General features: G+C 42.4%; 2 protein-coding genes across 3 annotated transcripts in view; one reads left to right on the top strand and one right to left on the bottom strand.

Annotated features, from left to right (window-relative positions):
- The first annotated feature begins 1749 nt into the window (after nucleotides 1-1749).
- LOC133545142 (alpha-2-HS-glycoprotein-like) lies at nucleotides 1750-15753 on the top strand. 2 transcript variants are annotated; one of them, XM_061890499.1, is made up of 7 exons: nucleotides 1750-2017; nucleotides 2080-2190; nucleotides 2265-2346; nucleotides 7910-8064; nucleotides 11048-11143; nucleotides 15008-15073; nucleotides 15156-15753. In XM_061890499.1, the coding sequence occupies exons 1-7, from the start codon at nucleotides 1820-1822 to the stop codon at nucleotides 15519-15521; spliced, it is 1074 nt and encodes a 357-aa protein (XP_061746483.1). In that variant the 5' UTR covers nucleotides 1750-1819; the 3' UTR covers nucleotides 15522-15753. The 2 variants fall into 2 exon arrangements, with proteins under 2 accessions (XP_061746483.1, XP_061746482.1); XM_061890498.1 differs by having other exon boundaries at nucleotides 15008-15079.
- A 4972-nt stretch (nucleotides 15754-20725) lies between these two features.
- LOC133545194 (histone-lysine N-methyltransferase 2D-like) overlaps nucleotides 20726-22184 on the bottom strand; it is a 17088-nt gene continuing 15629 nt past the window's right edge. The window contains exons 6-7 of the mRNA XM_061890570.1: nucleotides 20894-22184; nucleotides 20726-20824 (exon numbers count right to left, since the gene is read on the bottom strand). The exon at nucleotides 20894-22184 is cut by the window's right edge and continues 1647 nt beyond it. Of these exons, the coding sequence (XP_061746554.1) occupies nucleotides 20775-20824; nucleotides 20894-22184 (1341 nt within the window). The 3' untranslated portion in view covers nucleotides 20726-20774. The remainder of the gene's footprint in view (nucleotides 20825-20893) is intronic.

Genomic DNA, 22184 nt, shown 5'->3' with positions numbered 1-22184 from the left:
AATTACAGCTGAAAGAGGCAAAAATAGCATTTTTTGCGAAAATGTTGCTTTGAATGGGTTTTTGCAAATTTTCTGTTGATTTTTGCCCTAGAAGATAAAATTATGAATTGTAGGTCTAAGTCAGTTCTACATAGAAGTTTTTGTTTCATGTCTCTACGACATTGCTAACGAAAGTTACAAGCAGTCTGTTTTTTTGGGGGGTTTTTTTAGGGGGCGCTAGCGCGCAATTTTCATTTTTGGGGTTTGGTTGCTTACTGAGTTGGGAAGGTTTGCCACACTGACATGTGTGTCAAATTTGGGGAGTTTTGAAGCATGTTTAGGGGGTCAAATTACAGCGCATAGGTGCGGAATGATAAAGAATAATTAAAGCTGCAAGCAGCGTTGGTCGGGTCCACCTTTGGCTGCTGCCCCCGTGACCCAAAGTCGTGGGCACGCTAGTGCTTCCTGCTTTTAAGCAGCCATCTACTAAATGTCCCAATACTTTTGTCCAGGAGTAGTCCTAAGTGTCCCAATACTTTTGTCTAGTGTACCTACATTTTCTGCATTGTGTGGGCACGTTAGTGCTTCCTGCTTTTAAGCAGCCATCTTGAGACAACAGCAGCGCAGCAGCATCAGCGCAGCAGCATCAGCGCAGTGGTTCTTTGAAGGGTCATACAATCAAAACCGGAGCAGTAATCAAAACTTTGTTGGAAAGTTTTAACCAGAAGGGTTCAATCTCTCTCCTGTGCGAGTTTGAAGCCGAAACAACAAACGCACTCGGAGGAGTTTACGTTTGAAAAAGGTGACGGATTTTTACAAAACTTTTATTTTGAAGGGGTAATTGCCAACTTCCTGTTGATTTTTGCCGAAGGATGTCAATTATCTAAATGTAGGTCTAAGTGAGACCTACATAGAAGTTTTTGTTTCATGTCTTTCCAGCATTCCTACTGGAAGTTACAAGCAATTTTGTTTGTGTTTTCTTCCAAGGAGCAGTTTTTGCTGTGTTTTATTCAAAAATTGCACTAGAGTGCAATTTTGAGTATTGGGATTTTTTTTTTTTTTCATTAGATCGCAATTTTCACCAGTCCTGATGTGTGTGCCAAGTTTGGTGAGTTTTGAAGCATTTTAAGGGGGTCAAATTACAGCTGAAAGAGGCAAAAATAGCATTTTTTGCGAAAATTTTGCTTTGAATGGGTTTTTGCAAATTTTCTGTAGATTTTTGCCCTAGAAGATAAAATTATGAATTGTAGGTCTAAGTCAGTTCTACATAGAAGTTTTTGTTTCATGTCTCTACGACATTGCTAACGGAAGTTACAAGCAGTCTGTTTTTTGGGGTTTTTTTTTTAGGGGGCGCTAGCGCGCAATTTTCATTTTTGGGGTTTGGTTGCTTAATGAGTTGGGAAGGTTTGCCACACCGACATGCGTGTCAAATTTGGGGAGTTTTGAAGCATGTTTAGGGGGTCAAATTACAGCGAATGATAAAGGACAATGGGCCTGGCGGACCCTAATAAAACCTTACAGTTTCAATAGGGTCCTTGGCCCATTGCAAAGGACTCCTGCGGAGTCCTTTTGCAATGGGCCTGGCGGACCCTAAAAAACACAGAGATCAACTCAGCTTTTGCACACACGCAAGTCCAATATTGCAATATGTTCATCAGACTTTAGTCAGCAAGTGTTTGTTTTAGCAGCAATCCTGAAACCACCCACATGTGACGTGAAAAGGAAGGACTATGGTATGTACTAAAGTACTATAAATACACGGAAGCCCACATGAAGTATCCCTCTCTTCCTCGTCATCCCGTCTAATTTTCTAGCTCCGACGTAGACGTCACGGAAAGACATGAAACCGTTAAGTCTCACGGTAGTTGTGGTACTACTTGCGCTGGGGTACGCTCAGGTCAACGTTCTGGAGCCCGAGTGCGACTCACCCGAGGCCGAAGAGGCTGCGCTGGCGGCTCAAGACTATCTCAACGCCCAGCATTCTCACGGCTACAAATATGCACTGAACAGGATTGAGGACATCAAGATTCTTACTAACGTGAGTCAAAAATAACGCACGTTTTCCACTCATTTCTTATTGGGTTTTTTTTACCGTCCCAGACTGAAGGAGACAACACATATGTGGTGGAATTGGACTTGCTGGAGACGGACTGTCACGTGTTGGATCCCACGCCGGTTGCGAACTGCACGGTTCGACCCAAAGTTTTGACGGTAGGACCGCATTAATGCATGTACCGGGTCTTTTGAACTTTGTCGAATTCTCAAGAACTTTGGTCTCCACTCAGGCCGTGGAAGGAGACTGTGATGTGGCGCTGAAAAGAGTTGGAGGAAAATTGACCGTCAAAGCTTTCAAGTGTAAGACAGAAGGTAAAAAAATCACATTTGGATAACGATATACTGCTTGAAGCAGTGTTGGCGCTAGGAATTTTCAAATTGGGGTCCCACCGTAAATTTTTGGGGTGCCACTTTTTTGTGAAAACAAATGATAAAAAAGTATGCGTTATCCTGTTATATCTCACATTCTATATTGGAAAAAGGTTGTCATAAACGTTACTTAAAGGGGAACATTATCACAATTTCAAAAGGGTTAAAAACAACAAAAATCAGTTCCCAGTGGCTTGTTGTATTTTTTTAAATTTTTTTCAAAATTTTACCGGTCTCGGAATATCCCTAAAAAAAGCTTTAAAGTGCTTGATTTTCGCTATTTGCGATGCCGCTATCCATTTCCCTGTGACGTCACACAGTGCTGCCAATGTAAACAAACAATGGGAATACCACAGCAAGATGTAGTGACATTAGCTCGGATTCAAACTCGGATTTCAGCGACTTAAGCGATTCAACAGATTACGCATGTATTGAAACAGATTGTTGGAGTATGAAAGTATTGAAGAAGAAACTGAAGCTATTGAGCGAATAGCTATTGACGCTATTCATAGCCATAGCATGGCCGAATAGCTGCGTTAGCATCGCCGGTAAAATGTGCGGACCGAACGATCAGGACTTTCGCATCTTTTGACACTGGAGCAACTTAAATCCGTCGATTGGTAAGTGTTATATCCGCATTAAATGTGGGTGGAAGGAAACGTAATATAGTTGCAAATGCATCTACAGGTTATCCATACATCTCTGTGCCATAACTGCTTTAGCACCGCCGGTAAATAGCATGTTAGCATCGATTAGCGCAGCATGTTAGCATCGATTAGCTGGCAGTCAACATCAACAAAATTCACCTTTGTGATTTCGTTGGCTATCGTTGCAAATGCATCTGCAGGTTATCCATACATCTCTGTGCCATGTCTGCCTTAGCATCGCCGGTCAAATGTGGAGACACTCCGGCACATTCAATGGGGGTCTGGCGGGAGACACTTTGGCATCTTCGGGCCAGTGGTGCAACTTGAATCCCTCCCTGTTAGTGTTGTTACACCCTCCGACAACACACCGACGAGGCATGATGTCTCCAAGGTTCCAAAAAATAGTCGAAAAAACGGAAAATAACAGAGCTGAGACCCGGTGTTTGTAATGTGAAAATGAAAATGGTGGGTGTGTTACCTCGGCGACGTCACATTCTGACGTTATCGCCTCCAGCGCGATAAACAGAAAGGCTTTTAATTCGCCAAAATTCACCCATTTAGAGTTCGGAAATCGGTTAAAAAAATAGATGGTCCTTTTTCTGCAACATCAAGGTATATATTGACGCTTACATAGGTCTGCTGATAATGTTCCCCTTTAATTCTTTAAAATTTACAATACAAAAAAACCCCATTTTTATGCATATGTAAATGTATCCAGTTATTAACATTCATTCACGATCTTCTTTACTTCAGGGATTTAAACTGTAGCAATGCCGGCATTTATTTCTATATTTCTGATTTCAATGTGTATAAAGACACAAAATATGCGTTAACGCCAAAACTGTTGAAGTCTGCCATGATACAACTTGTAATCATGTGAGAACACAAAGAAGAGGTTTCATTTTTAATCTGTATACCAGGGGTCGGCATCCCAAAATGTTGAAAGAGCCATAGTGGACCAAAAATACAACAAAGAAATCCGTCTGGAGTCAACAGTCACGTTAAAGCATCTACGGCAGGGGTGCCCACACTTTATGTGCAGGCGAGCTACTTTTCAATTGACCAACTCGAGGGGATCTACCTCATTTATATATCCATCCATCCATTTTCTACCGCTTATTCCCTTTCGGGGTCGCGGGGGGCGCTGGCGCCTATCTCAGCTACAATCGGGCGGAAGGCAGGGTACGCCATGGACAAGTCGCCACCTCATCGCAGGGCCAACACAGATAGACAGACAACATTCACACTCACATTCACACACTAGGGCCCATTTAGTGTTGCCAATCAACCTATCCCCAGGTGCATGTCTTTGGAAGTGGGAGGAAGCCGGAGTACCCGGAGGGAACCCACGCATTCACGGGGAGAACATGCAAACTCCACACAGAAAGATCCCGAGCCTGGATTTGAACCCAGGACTGCAGGAACTTCGTATTGTGAGGCAGATGCACTAACCCCTCTGCCACCGTGAAGCCCTCATTTATATATATCATTCATATTTATTTATTTATGAAAGAGACATTTTTGTAAACAAGTTAAATGTGTTTAATGATAATACAAGCATGTGTAACACATATAGATGTCTTTCTTTCACAAAGACAAGAATATAAGTTGGTGTATTACCTGATTCTGATGACTTGCATTGATTGGAATCAGACAGTAATGATGATAACGCCCACGTTTTCAAATGGAGGAGAAAAAAAGTTGTCCTTTCTATACAATACCACATGAAAGTGGTTGGTTTTTGGCATCTAATTCATCCAGCTTCCATACACTTTACAAGAAAAACATTGGCGGCAAATTCCGTAGCTTGCTTGATTGACATTCACGGCACCCGAGGGTCTTGTGAGATGACGCTGGCTGCTGCCAGTTCATTATTATGAAAAAATGACAGAGAGGAAGGCGAGAAACACTTTTTATTTCAACAGACTTTCGCGCCGTCCCTTCCGTCAAAACTCTAAAGGCCGACTGCACATTTCCTATCTTCACAATAAAAGCCCTGCTTCATGCTGCCTGCGCTAACAAAATAAGAGTCTCGGAAAGCTGGCGTGCACAAGTGATGTGCACGCCAGCTTTCTGAGGGATCGCTTGTGCACGCCAGTTTTCCGAGACTCTGTATTTAGTTAGCGCAGGCAGCATGAAGCAGGGCTTTTATTGTGAAGATAGGAAATGTGCAGTCGGCCTTTAGAGTTTTGACGGAAGGTACGGCGCGACAGTCTGTTGAAATAAAAAGTGTTTCTCGCCTTCCTCTCGGTCATATTTTCATAATAATGATCTTGCAGCAGCCAGCGTCATCTCACAAGACCCTCCGGTACCGTGAATGTCATTTAAGTGATGTCTTGGTGAATATTGATGATCACTAATTTTTAGGTCTATTTTTTTTAAAAGCCTGGTTGGAGATCGACTGACACACCCCCCGCGGTCGACTGGTAGCTCGCGATCGACGTAATGGGCACCCCTGATCTACGGCTTTAGGAGCTCAATGCATAACTGCACACACAACAAGAAGGCGACTATTATACAGTGGGGCAAAAAAGCATGGAACAATGTTAGGGGTATCAGGAGTGTATCAAAGGTGGTGTCGCCAGGTCGACTACCTGGCAACCACAGGCTTAAATAATAGTGACATGATTGACAACAGGTGTGTGAGTTCAAACAAATGAGGCATGTGAAACTAATGGTTGTCATGGAAACTACAACAAACCAGGGTGCGCAAAAACAAGACCTCTTGGATTAAAAAACAAAACAGAACATGACCAAACAGAATCCAGCCAACAGAACATGACATTGTGGTCCATTGTATATTCAACACATTTGATACATTCAATAATAAAAGATGCATAACCTGTAACATGTATATAAAAAAATGGGAAAATGATGTACATATACACAGTATACAGTGGGGCAAAAAAGTGTTTAGTCAGCCGCCGATTGTGCAAGTTCTCCCACTTAAAATGATGACAGAGGTCTGTCATTTTCATCATAGGTACACTTCAACTGTGAGAGACAGAATGTGAAAAAAAAATGCAGGAATTCGCATTGTAGGAATTTTAAGGAATTTATTTGTAAATTATGTTGGAAAATAAGTTCAACCATTCAAAGCTCTCACTGATGGGAGGAGGTTTTGGCTCCAAATCTCACAATACATGGCCCCATTCATTCTTTCCTTAACACGGATCAATCGTCCTCTCCCCTTAGCAGAAAAACAGCCCTAAAGCATAATGTTTCCACCCCCATTCTTCACAGTAGGTATGGTGTTCTTGGGATGCAACTCAGTATTCTTCTTCCTCCAAACACCACGAGTTGAGTTTATACCAAAATGGATACATGGATGACACAGCAGAGGATTGGGAGAATGTCATGTGGTCAGATTGAAACCAAAATAGAACTTTTTGGTATAAACACAACTCGTCGTGTCTCCATTATCCATAAGTTTGTCTAGCGTGTCTTTATTCCAGCCGGCACGTTAATACAGTGACACACAATATCCAGATTCCCATCATGCATTGCTTCAACACTACCACAAGTAGTAATGTCAAAAAAAAGATAGAGATAGAGAATAGAACGAGGATGGAGAATTCAACCCTAAACTCACTCCTTTCCTGCAAATTAAATGTCATGGATGCTGCCCATACCTATGCTCCTTCAAAGGCTTGCTACTGGCTACAAAGCATTGGACTTTCAAATACAACAATGAGTAGAGAGGAGTGTTATGTGTGTGTATATGTGGAAATAAATGAACACTGAAATTCAGTGACAGCATTAGTAACAACGTCTGGATAATAATGAACTCATTCAATTCCTACAACCTGCCGAGGGCCAATAGGAAACAAGCGGCGGACAGAAACTTTGCCCCCCCCTGATTGTAAACAAACTACGGTGAGTTCAAGGACCGGCAAAACGGCGCTCGCCAAATACCCTCATCAGAGAATCATGTTTAGTACAAACAGTGGGAGTTCTAACATTTAAGGAGGTTTGTGTCATGTTCTCCTCCTAAAGCAGGGGTCGGGAACCTTTTCGGCTGAGAGAGCCAAATATTTTAAAATGTATTTCCGTAAGAGCCATATAGTATATATTTTTTTTAACACTGAACACAACAAAACGCGTGCATTTTTAAGAAAGACCGCCATTTCATTGTTATTCTGAAGCTAACTGTGGAGGGGGCGTGGCCTGCGGGCCTGCAGCGAAGCGGGGTGTTGCCAGTACCGGCCTCGAAATCAGCGACAGGTGCGTAGATGGCCCGGCCCACCTAGGCCTTTTTATTCGGTCGCCTGTCGCTATGTTATAAGCAGCGGCCAGGAGGAGAGACGGCCTTGGGGCTAGAAACCAGACCGCGAGCGAGAACGAAAGAGAAAAAAGACAATTGCTGGAAAGCAACTGAGAGACTTATTGAAAAATAAAACAATATTGTAACCCTGAAACAGGCGCTCATGTCGGTGCTTGGTGGTCTGAAGAACCCCCAGGAGGGCAAGCCCCACACTAACCAATAGTAAATAAATGACTTTTTACCAACTTCTTGAATATAAAAATGCATGACAATGTTTTATATTTTGAACGTCATTTTTAACACTGTGATTACAAGTGGAATCATTCATTATTTATCGTGTTAAGCAATGTTAGCTCAGATTTATTCAAAAACCAGATGCAGTCTGGCTCGCGAGCCATAGGTTCCCTACCCCTGTCCTAAAGAAACCCTATTAAAATAAAAATATATATTTATAAATATATCTACAGTATTTTCATACATTTCTGAAAAAGCTCCAGGGAGCCACTAGGGCGGCGCTAAAGAGCAGACCCCCGCTGTATTCCAACTGTAAAAGTGACATCTGCAGAATACGTGAAGTCTTTTTGTCCATTTTTAGAGTCAACCGAAGACCTCTGTTTGGGCTGTCCCAGTCTACTTCCCCTGAACCACACAACAGCCCTGGACTTTGTCCGGGCCTCTCTGGCAACCTTCAACAACTTCACGGCTAACACGACATATGCTCTTCTTGAGGTCGGGAGGATGTCGACACAGGTGGGTTCCGCGCACCTGGACACTTGACCTTTTGCATGCTGGATGATTAGCATTTCAATCACTTGTTGATCCAGAGTTGCACATTTTTATCTTGAGTTCTTGGAATGTGTATCCTGTATCGAATTTCCTAAACGAGCTATTGCAAGGAATTTAGGGGTTTCACCGTATACAGTCCGTAATATCATCAAAAGGTTCAGAGAATCTGGAGAAAACACTGCACGTAAGCGATGATATTACGGACCTTTGATCCCACGGGCGGTTTTGCATCGAAAAGCGACATCAGTGTGTAAAGGATATCACCACATGGGCTCAGGAACACTCCAGAAAACCCTTGTCAGTAACTACAGTTGGTCGCTACATCTATTAGTGCAAGTTAAAAACTCTACTATGCAAAGCAAAAGCCATTTATCAACAACACCCAGAAACGCTGCCGGCTTCGCTGGGCCCGAGCTCAACTAAGATGGACTGATGCAAAGTGGAAAAGTGTTCTGTGGTCGGACGAGTCCACATTTCAAATGGTTTTTGGAAACTTTGGACGTCGTGTCCTCCGAAACTGTTTCAAAAAAGCTGGCACAAGTGGCAAAAAAGACCGAGAAAGTTAAGAAACGCTCATCAATTATTTGGAACATCCCACAGGTGAACAGGCTAATTGGGAACAGGTGGGTGCCATGGTTTGGTATAAAAGCAGCCTCCTTGCACAAACAAGGATGGAGAGAGGGTCACCACTTTGTGAATAAATGCATGAGCAAATTGTCGAACAGTTTTAGAAAAACATTTCTCAACCAGCTATTGCAAGGAATTTAGGGGTTTCACCATTTACAGTCCGTAATATCATCAAAAGGTTCAGAGAATCTGGAGAAATCACTGCACGTAAGCGATGATATTACGGACCTTTGATCCCTCAGGGGGTTTTGCATCGAAAAGTGACAACGGTGTGTGAAGGATATCACCGCATGGGCTCAGGCACACTCCAGAAAACCCTTGTCAGTAACTACAGTACGTAGCTACATCTATTAGTGCAAGTTAAAACTCTACTATGCAAAGCGAAAGCCATTTATCAACAACACCCAGAAACGCTGCCGGCTTCGCTGGGCCCGAGCTCAACTAAGATGGACTGATGCAAAGTCCGAGAAACCTCGGGCTGCGTTGGATCAGTCAATGTCCAGTGAAGTTGGCACGTTGTGTAAAATCGTAAATAAGAACAGAATAAAATCAGAATAAAATCTGCAAATATGAGCTCATTTAGAATTTGATGCCTGCAACCTGTTTCAAAAAAGCTGGCACAAGTGGCAAAAAAACCAGAGAAAGTTGAGGAATGCTCATCAATTATTTGGAACATCCCACAGGTGAACAGACTAATTGGGAACAGGTGGGTGCCATGGTTTGGTATAAAAGCAGCCTCCGTGAAATGCTCAGTCATGCACAAACAAGGATGGGGCGAGGAGTCACCACTTTGTGAACAAATGCGTGAGCAAACTGTCGAACCGTTTTAGAAAAACATTTCTCAACGAGCTATTGCAAGGAATTTAGGGGTTCCACCATCTACAGTCCGTAATATCATCAAAAGGTTCAGGGAATATGGAGAAATCACTGCGCATAAGCGATGATATTACGGACCTTTGATCCCTCAGGCGGTTTTGCATCAAAAAGCGACATCGGTGTGTAAAGGATATCACCGCATGGGCTCAGAAAACCCTTGTCAGTAACTACAGTTGGTCGCTACATCTATTAGTGCAAGTTAAAACTCTACTATGCAAAGCGAAAGCCATTTATCAACAACACCCAGAAACGCTGCCGGCTTCGCTGGGCCCGAGCTCAACTAAGATGGACTGATGCAAAGTCCGAGAAACCTCGGGCTGCGTTGGATCAGTCAATGTCCAGTGAAGTTGGCACGTTGTGTAAAATCGTAAATAAGAACAGAATAAAATCAGAATAAAATCTGCAAATATGAGCTCATTTAGAATTTGATGCCTGCAACCTGTTTCAAAAAAGCTGGCACAAGTGGCAAAAAAACCAGAGAAAGTTGAGGAATGCTCATCAATTATTTGGAACATCCCACAGGTGAACAGACTAATTGGGAACAGGTGGGTGCCATGGTTTGGTATAAAAGCAGCCTCCGTGAAATGCTCAGTCATGCACAAACAAGGATGGGGCGAGGAGTCACCACTTTGTGAACAAATGCGTGAGCAAACTGTCGAACCGTTTTAGAAAAACATTTCTCAACGAGCTATTGCAAGGAATTTAGGGGTTCCACCATCTACAGTCCGTAATATCATCAAAAGGTTCAGGGAATATGGAGAAATCACTGCGCATAAGCGATGATATTACGGACCTTTGATCCCTCAGGCGGTTTTGCATCAAAAAGCGACATCGGTGTGTAAAGGATATCACCGCATGGGCTCAGAAAACCCTTGTCAGTAACTACAGTTGGTCGCTACATCTATTAGTGCAAGTTAAAACTCTACTATGCAAAGAGAAAGTCATTTATCAACAACACCCAGAAATGCTGCCGGCTTTGCTGGGCCCGAGCTCAACTAAGATGGACTGATGCAAAGTGGAAAAGTGTTCTGTGGTCGGACGAGTCCACATTTCAAATGGTTTTTGGAAACTGTGGACGTGGTGTCCTCCGAAACAAAGAGGAAAAGAACCATCCGGATTGTTATCGGGCCAAACTTCAAAAGCCAGCATCTGTGATGGTATGGGGGTGTATTATTGCCCAGGGCATGGGTAACTTACACCTGTGTGAAGGCACCATTAATGCTGAAAGGTTTTGGAGCAACATATGTGGCCATCCAGGCAACGTTATTATGGACGCCCCTGCTTATTTCAGCAAGACAATGCTAAGCCAATTTTTTTTTTTTTTTATGATGTTGCCCCTGTTGTTTTAGTTTAATTGTTTTAATTCATCTATGTTTTGTACAGTTTTATGTGAATTTTATCTGTGAAAAGCACTTTATCAAGTTTACTTACCTACTTGTTTCAGATTGTTTCCGGTGGACCGCAGTATTTTGCAGAGTACGTTGTCGCTGAGGCTAACTGCACTAAAGATGTATGTGCACCCCTGACTGAAGGCGTCATTGTAAGTACAAGGCATTAAACATTTTCCATGTACTATAAGAGCCTGGTAGAGTGGCCATGCCAGCAACTTGAGGGTTCCAGGTTCGATTCCCGCTTTCGCCATCCTAGTCACTGCCGTTGTATCCTTGGGCAAGACACTTTACCCACCTGCTCTTAGTCTCACCCACACTGGTTTAAATGGAACTTGGGTATTGGGTTTCACTATGTAAGGCGCTTTGAGTCACGAGAGAAAAGCGCTATATAAACATAATTCACTTCACTTCACAATTTAAACAATCCTATAACAAAACATTGTTTAACTAAATCGTGCAAACTTCAAAGTTTAGAGATATTAGAGAATCATAATCATACACCATATTTTACGGACTATAAGGCGCACTTAAAATCCTTTCATTTTCTCAAAACTTGACGGTGCGCCGAATGTACGGAATAATTTTGGTCGTGCTTACCGACCTCAGAACAATTTTATTTGGTACATGGGGAAATGATAAGTGTGACCAGTCGATGGCAGTCACACATAAGCGATACGTGTCGACTGCAATATGACTCAAGTAAACCACACCAAAATTGTTTATGTTCCATTGAAAACATAGAACATTACAAATCTATTAAAATGTTTTAGTACGACTTTTGTAAGCTACGAAGCTGAATAAATTGTACTGTGCTTCAACAAAGTAATATTATGGTGTGTGTGTATGAGGTTTGTTTCGCAATATTATGCAAAAGCAACTTTTCTTACCTTCCGGTACTTGCTGATCTGTATTTGGGATCTGCATAAGTCCTAAAAATTTGCACGGATCCGCCTTTGTAGTCCGAGGTTACGACATAGTCGATAAGTTTTTTTTATTTCTCTATCTTCTTTTTATGGGACATTCATCCTCCGCTGTTGCCGTTTGTAATATAAAGTAGTGTCAAGTTCTTACTTATATCTGTCAGTAAACTCACCATGAAAGGGCTAAAACATACCGGTGTAGTGAGTTCACATTATTCACCCAAGGAACTTTAGTTTTTTGAGAGTTCCGGTCAGAGGCTTTTTCACGGGACATATATTGTTGTTGCACTAGTGAGCCACGAATGAGGAGATTCTGCTCCGTTATGGGTTTAAGTAAAGTCTGAATGTCATTAAAGTAGTGAGGTCCCTCTTTTGACACTTCTTCCACTCTCATCCTTGCACGCTACACCGCTACAACAAAGATGACTGGGAGAAGGTGAGCCACGTAAATAAGATCGCCCACAAAACGGCGCATCCTGAAACAACTGTCAGAAAGCAGCTTGAAGATGATCTGTAAAGCATAATCTATGTAACATTTTGACGAAAGAACCACCATTACCACCACAACGAAATGTTTTACATTTTCAAAAATTAATAAAAATATGACTCCTGTAGTGCGCCCTATAATCCGGTGCGCTTTTTGTATGAAAATAGACCTGCGCTTTTTGATCCGGTGCGCCCTATCGTCCGGAAAATACGGGACCATAATTATATTAATATGAGTACATCTCCTTGGGGTTAAGCCTTCCCTTGTTAAAACCGAGTGACGCCTTTACTTCTGCCTTTCATCAAAGGTCCTTGAATGCACCACAGTTATGGGCAACCATGCAAAAGTAAAACCTCTAAATAGCTTTCTCTTTATGTTACCACGAATAGATGTATTGTGTTTTCACATTTCTTCTATTACCTCATCCTTGTTCCAAAATGCTGGCGCTGTGTGTGACGGCTGAAAGATGAGCTTTGACCACGTAGAGTGAAGCATTTGAAGCATAGGGTTTGCCTTTTTTGGAGAATGCATATATTTTTAGGTGTTGTTTAGTTATTCATAGTCATGTTTGAAGCAGCTAATATTTTCCCAGGTGTACACTTTGTGCTTTTTCCTTATGTTCGTTAGTGAACTCTGTGTTTCACCTTGAAGACCTGAAATGTCTGTTGGGAGTATGATGTACTCCCTTTTTTGTGAAGAAGGCCTTATCAGTTTAATACAAGAAGGCTGTTTTCATACTTAATAAGCTGACTCTTTCCGTTTGATTTTTAGACCGCTTCTTGATGCTGCTTTTGCATTTGTAAGGACTGGTCTCCTAAAGCTTTAGTAAAATTTGGTAATGTTGCTATTCTGTATTGGTGGTCCTTCTTACTCAACATGTCATCCGATAGAATTTGGGATCGACCTTTGTGTTTTATTCCCTGAGAGGAAGCCGGGTTAGACACAACACTATCCAGGTGCAACAAACCATTTTCTATTTTTGAAAGTGGGTGTACAGCAGATTATCTTAGACATATTCAATTTGATTGACACAACCTTCTTACTGAACTTTCACAGCCATATTTATGTATAATTTCAATATTTCAATTTGAGAAATTCAATCTTCAAACTTGGTCGAACACATTTCCAGTGAGGGTTGGACTCCGCCAAGGCTGTCCTTTGTCACCGATTCTGTTCATAACTTTTATGGACAGAATTTCTAGGCGCAGTCAAGGCGTTGAGGGGTTCCGGTTTGGTGACCGCAGGATTAGGTCTCTGCTTTTTGCAGATGATGTGGTCCTGATGGCTTCATCTGACCGGGATCTTCAGCTCTCACTGGATCGGTTTGCAGCCGAGTGTGAAGCGACCGGAATGAGAATCAGCACCTCCAAGTCCGAGTCCATGGTTCTCGTCCGGAAAAGGGTGGGGTGCCATCTCCGGGTTGGGGAGGAGACCCTGCCCCAAGTGGAGGAGTTCAAGTACATAGGAGTCTTGTTCACGAGTGGGGGAAGAGTGGATCGTGAGATCGACAGGCGGATATGTGCGGCGTCTTCAGTAATGCGGACGTTGTACCGATCCGTTGTGGTGAAGAAGGAGCTGAGCCGGAAGGCAAAGCTCTCAATTTACCAGTTGATCTACGTTCCCATCCTCACCTATGGTCATGAGCTTTGGGTCATGACCGAAAGGATAAGATCACGGGTACAAGCGGCCAAAATGAGTTTCTTCCGCCGTGTGGCGGGGCTCTCCCTTAGAGATAGGGTGAGAAGCTCTGCCATCCGGGAGGAGCTCAAAGTAAAGCCACTGCTCCTCCACATCGAGAGGAGCCAGATGAGGTGGTTCGGGCATCTGGTCAGGATGCCACCCGAACGCCTCCCAAAGGGAGGTGTTTAGGGCACGTCCAACCGGTAGGAGGCCACGGGGAAGACCCAGGACACGTTGGGAAGACTATGTCTCTCGGCTGGCCTGGGAACGCCTCGGGATCCCCCGGGAAGAGCTAGACGAAGTGGCTGGGGAAAGGGAAGTCTGGGTTTCCCTGCTTAGGCTGTTGCCCCCGTGACCCGACCTCGGATAAGCGGAGGAAGATGGATGGATGGAATCTTCAAACTTTACAAGAGCCCGGGTGCGATGGCAACAATGGAGGAAGAACATCCCATAACAAGAAGGTAGAGAAAAAACAAGGACGTTTATCCACACGGACTACAAAGGCGGAAGCACGCAAATTTTCAGACTAATGCAGATCCCAAATACAGATCAGCAGGTACTAGGTGGTAAGAAAAGTTGCTTTTGCATAATATTGCGAAACAAACCTGATACACGGGGACGCTGTGGCCCATTTGGGGAAGTGTCCGTGCCAGCAACCTGAGGGTTCCTGGTTCGAACCCCACCTTCTCCCAAACCTCGTCATGTCCATTGCATCCTTGAGCAAGACACTTCACCCTTGCTTCTGATGGGTTGTGGTTAACCTTGCATAGCAGCTCTCGCCATCAGTGTGTTTGAATGGGTGAATGTGGACATAATGCTTTGAGTACCTTGAAAGTAGAAAAGCGCTATACAAGTAGAACCCATTTACTATCTATGTCAGAAGCCTCTAAATCTGCATAAATGACCAAAAATATGAATTTTTCCAGACACATGGCATTTGCTCTGCCAAAGGTGTGACTGCCGCCCACACCGTTAACTGCAAGACGTTTTCTGTAAGGGTGAGATACTCAGTACACTTCCTTTAAACTGAACAGTAAGTTACGTCGTTAATTTGTCTATGCACCTTACTCTCAGGTGCCTCGTCTGCAAGATGCCAACAGCACTGCTGTGCCGAGTTGGTCCCCAGCTTTCCATGCACACTCCAGAAAGCACGGTCTGAGACACCACAAACTGACTTCTTACCACGACCCCCACGTTCTTGGACTTCTGTCGGTGTCATCCGAGTCTAATGAAGTGGTGCCAGTGGTGGTGTTAAACGGTACAGCTGCACCAGTCGCCTCAACTCTAGCTGCGGACACTTCCTCGGCCAGCGTCGAAGTTCCACTGGCCGTGGTTAAGAGAGATGTACCGGCTTCTGCGGATACCACAGTTCCCAACGTCGTGGCAACAGAGCCCGTTCTTCTCATTCCCCGGTGCCCAGGAAGGGTCCGATTCTTTTGAAGTGTGCCTACGCATCACAGACTTTTCCTAAAACCTGGGTTCATTCTGAAACACTGTCATAGTAGTAAATCCATTTGGAAATGTGTGGAACAGGGGTCACCAACCTTTTTGAAACCAAGAGCTACTTCTTGGGTACTGATTAATGCGAAGGGCTACCAGTTTGATACACACTTAAATAAATTGCCAGAAATAGCCAATTTGCTCAATTTACCTTTAATAAATAAATCTATATGTATAAAAAAATGGGTATTTCTGTCTGTCTTTCCGTCGTGTATTTTTTTTACCTTTTACGGAAGTTTATTTGTAGAGAATAAATGCTGAAAAAACACTTAAAGGCCTACTGAAAGCCACTACTACCCACCACGCAGTCTGATAGTTTATATATCAATGACGTATAAAATACTACACGGTCTAGCTCCAGCCTATCTTGCCGATTGTATTGTACCATATGTCCCGGCAAGAAATCTGCGTTCAAAAGACTCCGGCTTATTAGTGATTCCTAGAGCCCAAAAAAAGTCTGCGGGCTATAGAGCGTTTTCCGTTCGGGCTCCAGTACTCTGGAATGCCCTCCTGGTAACAGTTCGAGATGCTACCTCAGTAGAAGCATTTAAGTCTCACCTTAAAACTCATCTGTATACTCTAGCCTTTAAATAGACCTCCTTTTTAGACCAGTTGATCTGCCGCTTCTTTTCTTTCTCCTATGTCCCCCCCTCCCTTGTGGAGGGGGTCCGGTCCGATGACCATGGATGAAGTACTGGCTGTCCAGAGTCGAGACCCAGGATGGACCGCTCGTCGGGACCCAGGATGGACCGCTCGCCTGTGTATCGGTTGGGGACATCTCTACGCTGCTGATCCGCCTCCACTTGAGATGGTCTCCTGTGGACGGGACTCTCGCTGCTGTCTTGGATCCGCTTTGAACTGAACTCTCGCGGCTGTGTTGGAGCCACTATGGATTGAACTTTCACAGTATCATGTTAGACCCGCTCGACATCCATTGCTTTCGGTCCCCTAGAGGGGGGGGGGGGGGGGGGGGGTTGCCCACATCTGAGGTCCTCTCCAAGGTTTCTCATAGTCAGCATTGTCACTGGCGTCCCACTGGATGTGAATTCTCCCTGCCCACTGGGTGTGAGTTTTCCTTGCCCTTTTGTGGGTTCTTCCGAGGATGTTGTAGTCGTAATGATTTGTGCAGTCCTTTGAAACATTTGTGATTTGGGGCTATATAAATAAACATTGATTGATTGATTGATTGATTGATGAAATATTAACATCGCAACACATGCCAATAAAAGTTTACTAAATTACAATTTAAAATTTCCCGGGAGTTTTGTCTTGGAAACGTTGTGTAATGATGACGTGTACGCAAGACGTCACGGGTTTTTAGAAAGTATGAGCGCTACGCACACACACAGCTAAAAGTCATCTGCTTTAACGGCATAATTATACAGTTTTTTGGACGTCTGTGTTGCTGAATCTTTTGCAATTTGTTCAATTAATATTGGAGAAGTCACAGTAGAAAGATGGAGTTGGGAAGCTTTAGCCTTTAGCCACACAAACACACGGTGATTCCTTGTTTAAAATTCCTGGAGGTGAAACTTTCCTATGGATCAGAGCGCGGTCAAGAGAACATGGATCCTGACCACATGTCAGCCAGCAGGTTTCGGTGAGAAAATTGTGGTTAAAAAGTCAGTTCTTACCGGAGAAAAGCTGAGCTTGTGCCGTCCATAGCTGCCGTCGACTCCCCTGAGTCACTGCGCGTCAAGACACCAGTGGACACACCTTTCCGACTATCAGGTACTATTAAACTCACTAAAACACTAGCAACACAATAGAAAGGGATTTCCCAGAATTAACCTAGTAAATGCGTCTAAAAACATCAGAATCCATCCCAATGCAATCGGGTTTTTGTTTTTTTTCTAGTCCGTCATCAATATCCTCAAACATGAATCTTTCATCCTCGCTCAAATTAATGGGGAAATTGTCGTTTTCTCGGTCCGAATAGCACTTTTTGTTGGAGGCTCCCATTAAAAACAATGTGAATATGTGAGGAGCCATCAAACGTGTGACGTCATCGTCTGCGACTTCCGGTAGAGGCAGGGCTTTTCTTTTAGCACCGAAAGTTGCAAACTTTATCTTGGATGTTCTCTACTAAATCCTTTCAGCAAAAATATGGCAATATCGCGAAATGATCAAGTATGACACACAGAATGGACCTGCTATCCCCGTTTAAATAAGAAAATCTCATTTCAGTAGGCCTTTAATTGAACGGTTTGAAAGAGAAAACACACACAAAAAAATGAAAATTAAATTTTTAGATATTTTATCTTCAATTTCGACTCTTTAAAATTCAACCAAAAAAAATTGAGAAAAACTAGCTAATTCGAATCTTTTAAAAATAATGTAAAAAAGAATTTATGGAACATTAGTAATTTTTCCTGATTAAGATAAATTTTAGAATTTTGATGACATGTTTTAAATAGGTTATAATCCACTTTGAAATCAGATTTAATTTTGATTCTACAGATTTTCTAGATTTGCCAGAATATTTTTGAATTTTAAGTCATAAGTTAAGAAATATTTCACAAATATGAAATATATTAAAATGTATATAATTCTTTACAATAAAAAAAATACTTGAACATTGATTTAAAAATTGTCAGGAAAGAAGAGGAAGGAATTTAAAAATTAAAAAGGTATATGTTTAAAAATCCTAAAACCATTTTTAAGGCTCTGTTTTTTCTCTAAAATTGTCTTTCAGAAAGTTATAAGACTCAAAGTAAAAAAATAAATGCACTCATTTAAACAAGTGACGACCAAGTCTTTAAAATATTTTCTTGGATTTTCAAATTCCATTTAAGTTTAGTCTCTCTTAGAATTAAAAATGTCCAACAAAGCAAGACCAGCTCGCTAGTAAATAAATTAAATAAATATAAAATAGAGGCAGCTCACTGGTAAGTGCTGCTATTTGAGCTATTTTTACAACAGGCCAGCGGGCGACTCATCTGGTCCTTACGGGCTACCTGGTGCCCGCGGGCACCGCGTTGGTGACCCCTGTTGTAGATTAAGTCCTCATAACTTAAAAAAAAAAAAAATGCATCTTCCGAATGAAGTATTTAAAAATTAAATGACTCCGGTCATTTAATGTACATACACGAAGAAGTCAAAAAGCTCAATTATTCAGAGAGTCAAGACTAAAGTGTCAATACAAAAATCATTTGGGCTTTTAAGTACCACTGAAGTCCATACCTTGCATATGTCGGTGCGTGGTGGTTCTTGAAGCACTGACTCCAGCTGCAGTCCACTCTTTGTGGAGCTCCCCCACATTTTTTAATCGGTTTTGTTTGACAATCCTCTCCAGGGCGCGGTTATCCCTCTTGCTTGTACACTTTTTTTCTACCACATCTTTGTCTTCCCTTCGTCTCTCTATTAATGTGCTTGGACACAGAGCTCTGGGAACATCCAACCTCTTTGGCAAGGACCTTTTGTGTCATCTTTTGGACAGTTGTCAAGTCAGCAGTCTTCCCCATGATTGTGTCATACAGAATCAAAACGAGAGACCATTTAAAAGGCTTTTCCAGGTGTTTTGAGTTAATTAGCTAATTCGTGTGGCACAGGTGTCTTCAATAACTGACCTTTTCACCATATTCTAATTTTCTGAGATGTTGAATTTAGGGTTTTCATTGGTTGTCACCTATAATCATCTCCCTTTTGGCAAAAAACACTTTAAATGTATCAGTCTGTTTTGAATGAATGTATACATTCTACAAGTTTGACTTTCTAAATGGAATTAATGAAATAAATCTACTTTTTCATGATATTCTAATATGACCAGCACCTGTACATACACGAAGAAGTCTAAAAAGCTCAAGCATTCAAAGAGTCAAGACGAAAGTGTCAATACAAAAATAATTTGGGCTTAAGTACCACTGATAGTCGCACACACACACTAGGTGTGTTGAAATTACCCTCTGCATTTGACCCATCCCCGTGTTCCACCCCCTGGGAGGTGAGGGAAGCAGTGAGCAGCAGCGGTGGCCGCACTTGGGGAGTCATTTGGGTGATTTAACCCCTAATTCCAACCCTTAACCGTCGTCTTGTGTTAGGGTCGGCACTGACCCGTTTTAGTTTTTAAATGCATAGAAACACCACATACATTTATTTTTTGCATCAACGCTTTTTGACTTTGTCAGGAACCTCTTTGTCAACAAAATAAAACATTTTAATTTTTTTCACTAAATTATAAAATGCTCTGGTAGAAATTATGCCCTTGGTGTTGTTAGGGTCGGTTTCGACCCAGTTATAAAAATAAGATGATAAAGCAATGATAAGAGCCAAAACTGAACACATTGACAGCCAGCTCCTCTCCCAATCATGTGAGCTTTAGTGGATTCTCATTTTACCTTGTTATCCTGTACAAAAACAAACAAAAGACGGACACTAAAAGTGTCACTTTTTGCCACTCTGATTTTGTTTTATTAGTTTTGGAACTAGTAATCTATTTCTCTTGGTTTAATTTGCTTGATTGGTTGTTTGTTTGATGTTGGATTTCTGTTGCTGAAAAAAATATTTAGCCTTTTTCTTGAAGTAAATATATATGGGTCGAAATTGACCCGTAACACCATAGATGTTACTTTAGTTCAAATTCTTAAAATGAAAAAATAAACAAAACACATTTATTTAAGAGATGTGTTCTAAAACCCCTTAGTAATAGTTAGGTAACACAACAACCTTTTTTTTAATTTATATGATTCTCTTGAGGTTCGTTTTACCATTTTTAAAAATTGAAATCGAGGGGTGTACTGACAAAATAAGGCCCAATGGCCCAAACCAAAAATATTAAAACCAATATTTTCAAGGATAAGGAAGCCTAACAAGGTAACCAAGAGATGAGAAACAAATTGGATGATAGATAATTGTTTTTAGTGTATTTTACAGCTGATTTAAAACATGGGTCAAAACAGACCCGTTAACATAAGAGATGGTAACAGAAAGCTAACACAAGAGGAAGGTTAATGCTGAGTGCCAAGCAGGGAGGTATTCGTCCCATTTTTGCAGTATTTTGGTATAGTCTACCGATCTCAGGGCGGACACTAACCACAAGCCCTCTGAGCAGGTAAGTACTTCATACTAAGCGGTTAATTGTGCAAAAAATAACGGTAAAACAATGTTTCAACAAGAATTACTGATTCAACAACAAACAGAGCATGTTTTTGTGAGTTTGGCAGTCAAATTTATTAGTTATACAATGAATGAATGTCATTTTGGTTTATTCCGTTCGGATCCTCCGTCACCGTGATGGCCCAGTCCTGTAATGAACAAGTCACATCGTCTAAAGACAGTCGTATGAAATTGAAATCACTTGAACAATGACCTACCAAGCCTGTCAGCCACTGATCTCTGGACTTCGGATACTTTTACAGGAACATACGGCAGACTGGTATGTTTGTTGGATTTTGAGTCATCATTGGAAGGCTTGGCCAGTTCTTTCCCTAGCAATATCCGAAGTTGTGGTTCCCTTGCAAAACGTCGGGCAGGGACGGTTTGGTCAACAGCCACCGTCTGGATTTTCTGTTCGGACTCCGAAGTACTAGGCGTTTTACCTGGTGGACCACGTTGTAGTAGCATGTATCCTTTTGGTTCATGCGGGGGACGTTTGGAGGATTTCCTTCTTTTTAGAAGTGATGAATGCGGAAAATAGTTTGTAGTATTTGCAGCTGCTTCTTCATCTTTCAGCATTGCGTAGGGAGGCAGAGGACCAAGTTCACCCTGAGCTTGTGAAGGGGAAGGTTTTTCCAGGTCTCTTGGAGTTGGCATTTGATGTGCGTGTTGGTGCTGCTGAAGTAATTTGGTAATATAAGACGTAGTACCTAAATCGGGTGAATTATTTATGGCGCCATTTTGATTTTGCCCGCCAGGATTCTGAAAACCGAACGGAGGCGCAACCTGAGGTGAGGATTGTCCTTGTGGAGAATGTTCAGTCTCATATGGCCAACTGGAAAAATGCATATTGGAGTCAGGAACAAAAGGGGGAATTGGTATCTCAGGAGCTGCTGTCTTGGTGGGATCACTTCCTAATAATGCCGGATTGCCACCTAGTGGCTGGTGGTAGTGTTGTTGACTTTCATATGGCAAAGAGTGACTGGACGGAGGGACAGAGTCATGGGGTTTTTGAGCAGGCCAGGTATAACTAATATCTCCGAGGCCATACGTCATAGAGGCAACATATGGAACTCCCTGGGAGATTCCACCAATCACCTTACCATCTGGATCAGAAGGGGAAAGATGATAAAGATGTTGATGAAAAGCAATCTGTGGGCAGCAATTTGAATAACCAGTAGTGCAAAACTTAACACAACCAGGTCCTGAACCTTGAAGGGCCACTTCCCCTTTAGCAGACTGCGCAGGGGTTTTAACCTGATCGGAGTGCTTGTTTGGAAAAAATGGTGGTAGATACGGATGCCATTGTGGTTTTTGGCTATGTAGCGGTTTGATAGGTAAAGGTTTTTCACTTTCTTCAGGCTTCTCAGTGAAATGTGTATTATATGTTTCACTATCTGGGATTTGTGGTATTTGAGATTGAAAGGGCATGTGGACTTGTCCCTGAATTGTTTTCCCAGGAACCTTAGGCTTCTGCGGTTGCGGTGCCTGTGGAGCAAGTGGGGGCTT

Source organism: Nerophis ophidion, linkage group LG28, assembly GCF_033978795.1.
Source record: "Nerophis ophidion isolate RoL-2023_Sa linkage group LG28, RoL_Noph_v1.0, whole genome shotgun sequence".
Classification (NCBI taxonomy): domain Eukaryota; kingdom Metazoa; phylum Chordata; class Actinopteri; order Syngnathiformes; family Syngnathidae; genus Nerophis; species Nerophis ophidion.
Note: the sequence above shows the minus strand (reverse complement) of the source record. Positions and strands in the feature narration are given on the sequence as shown.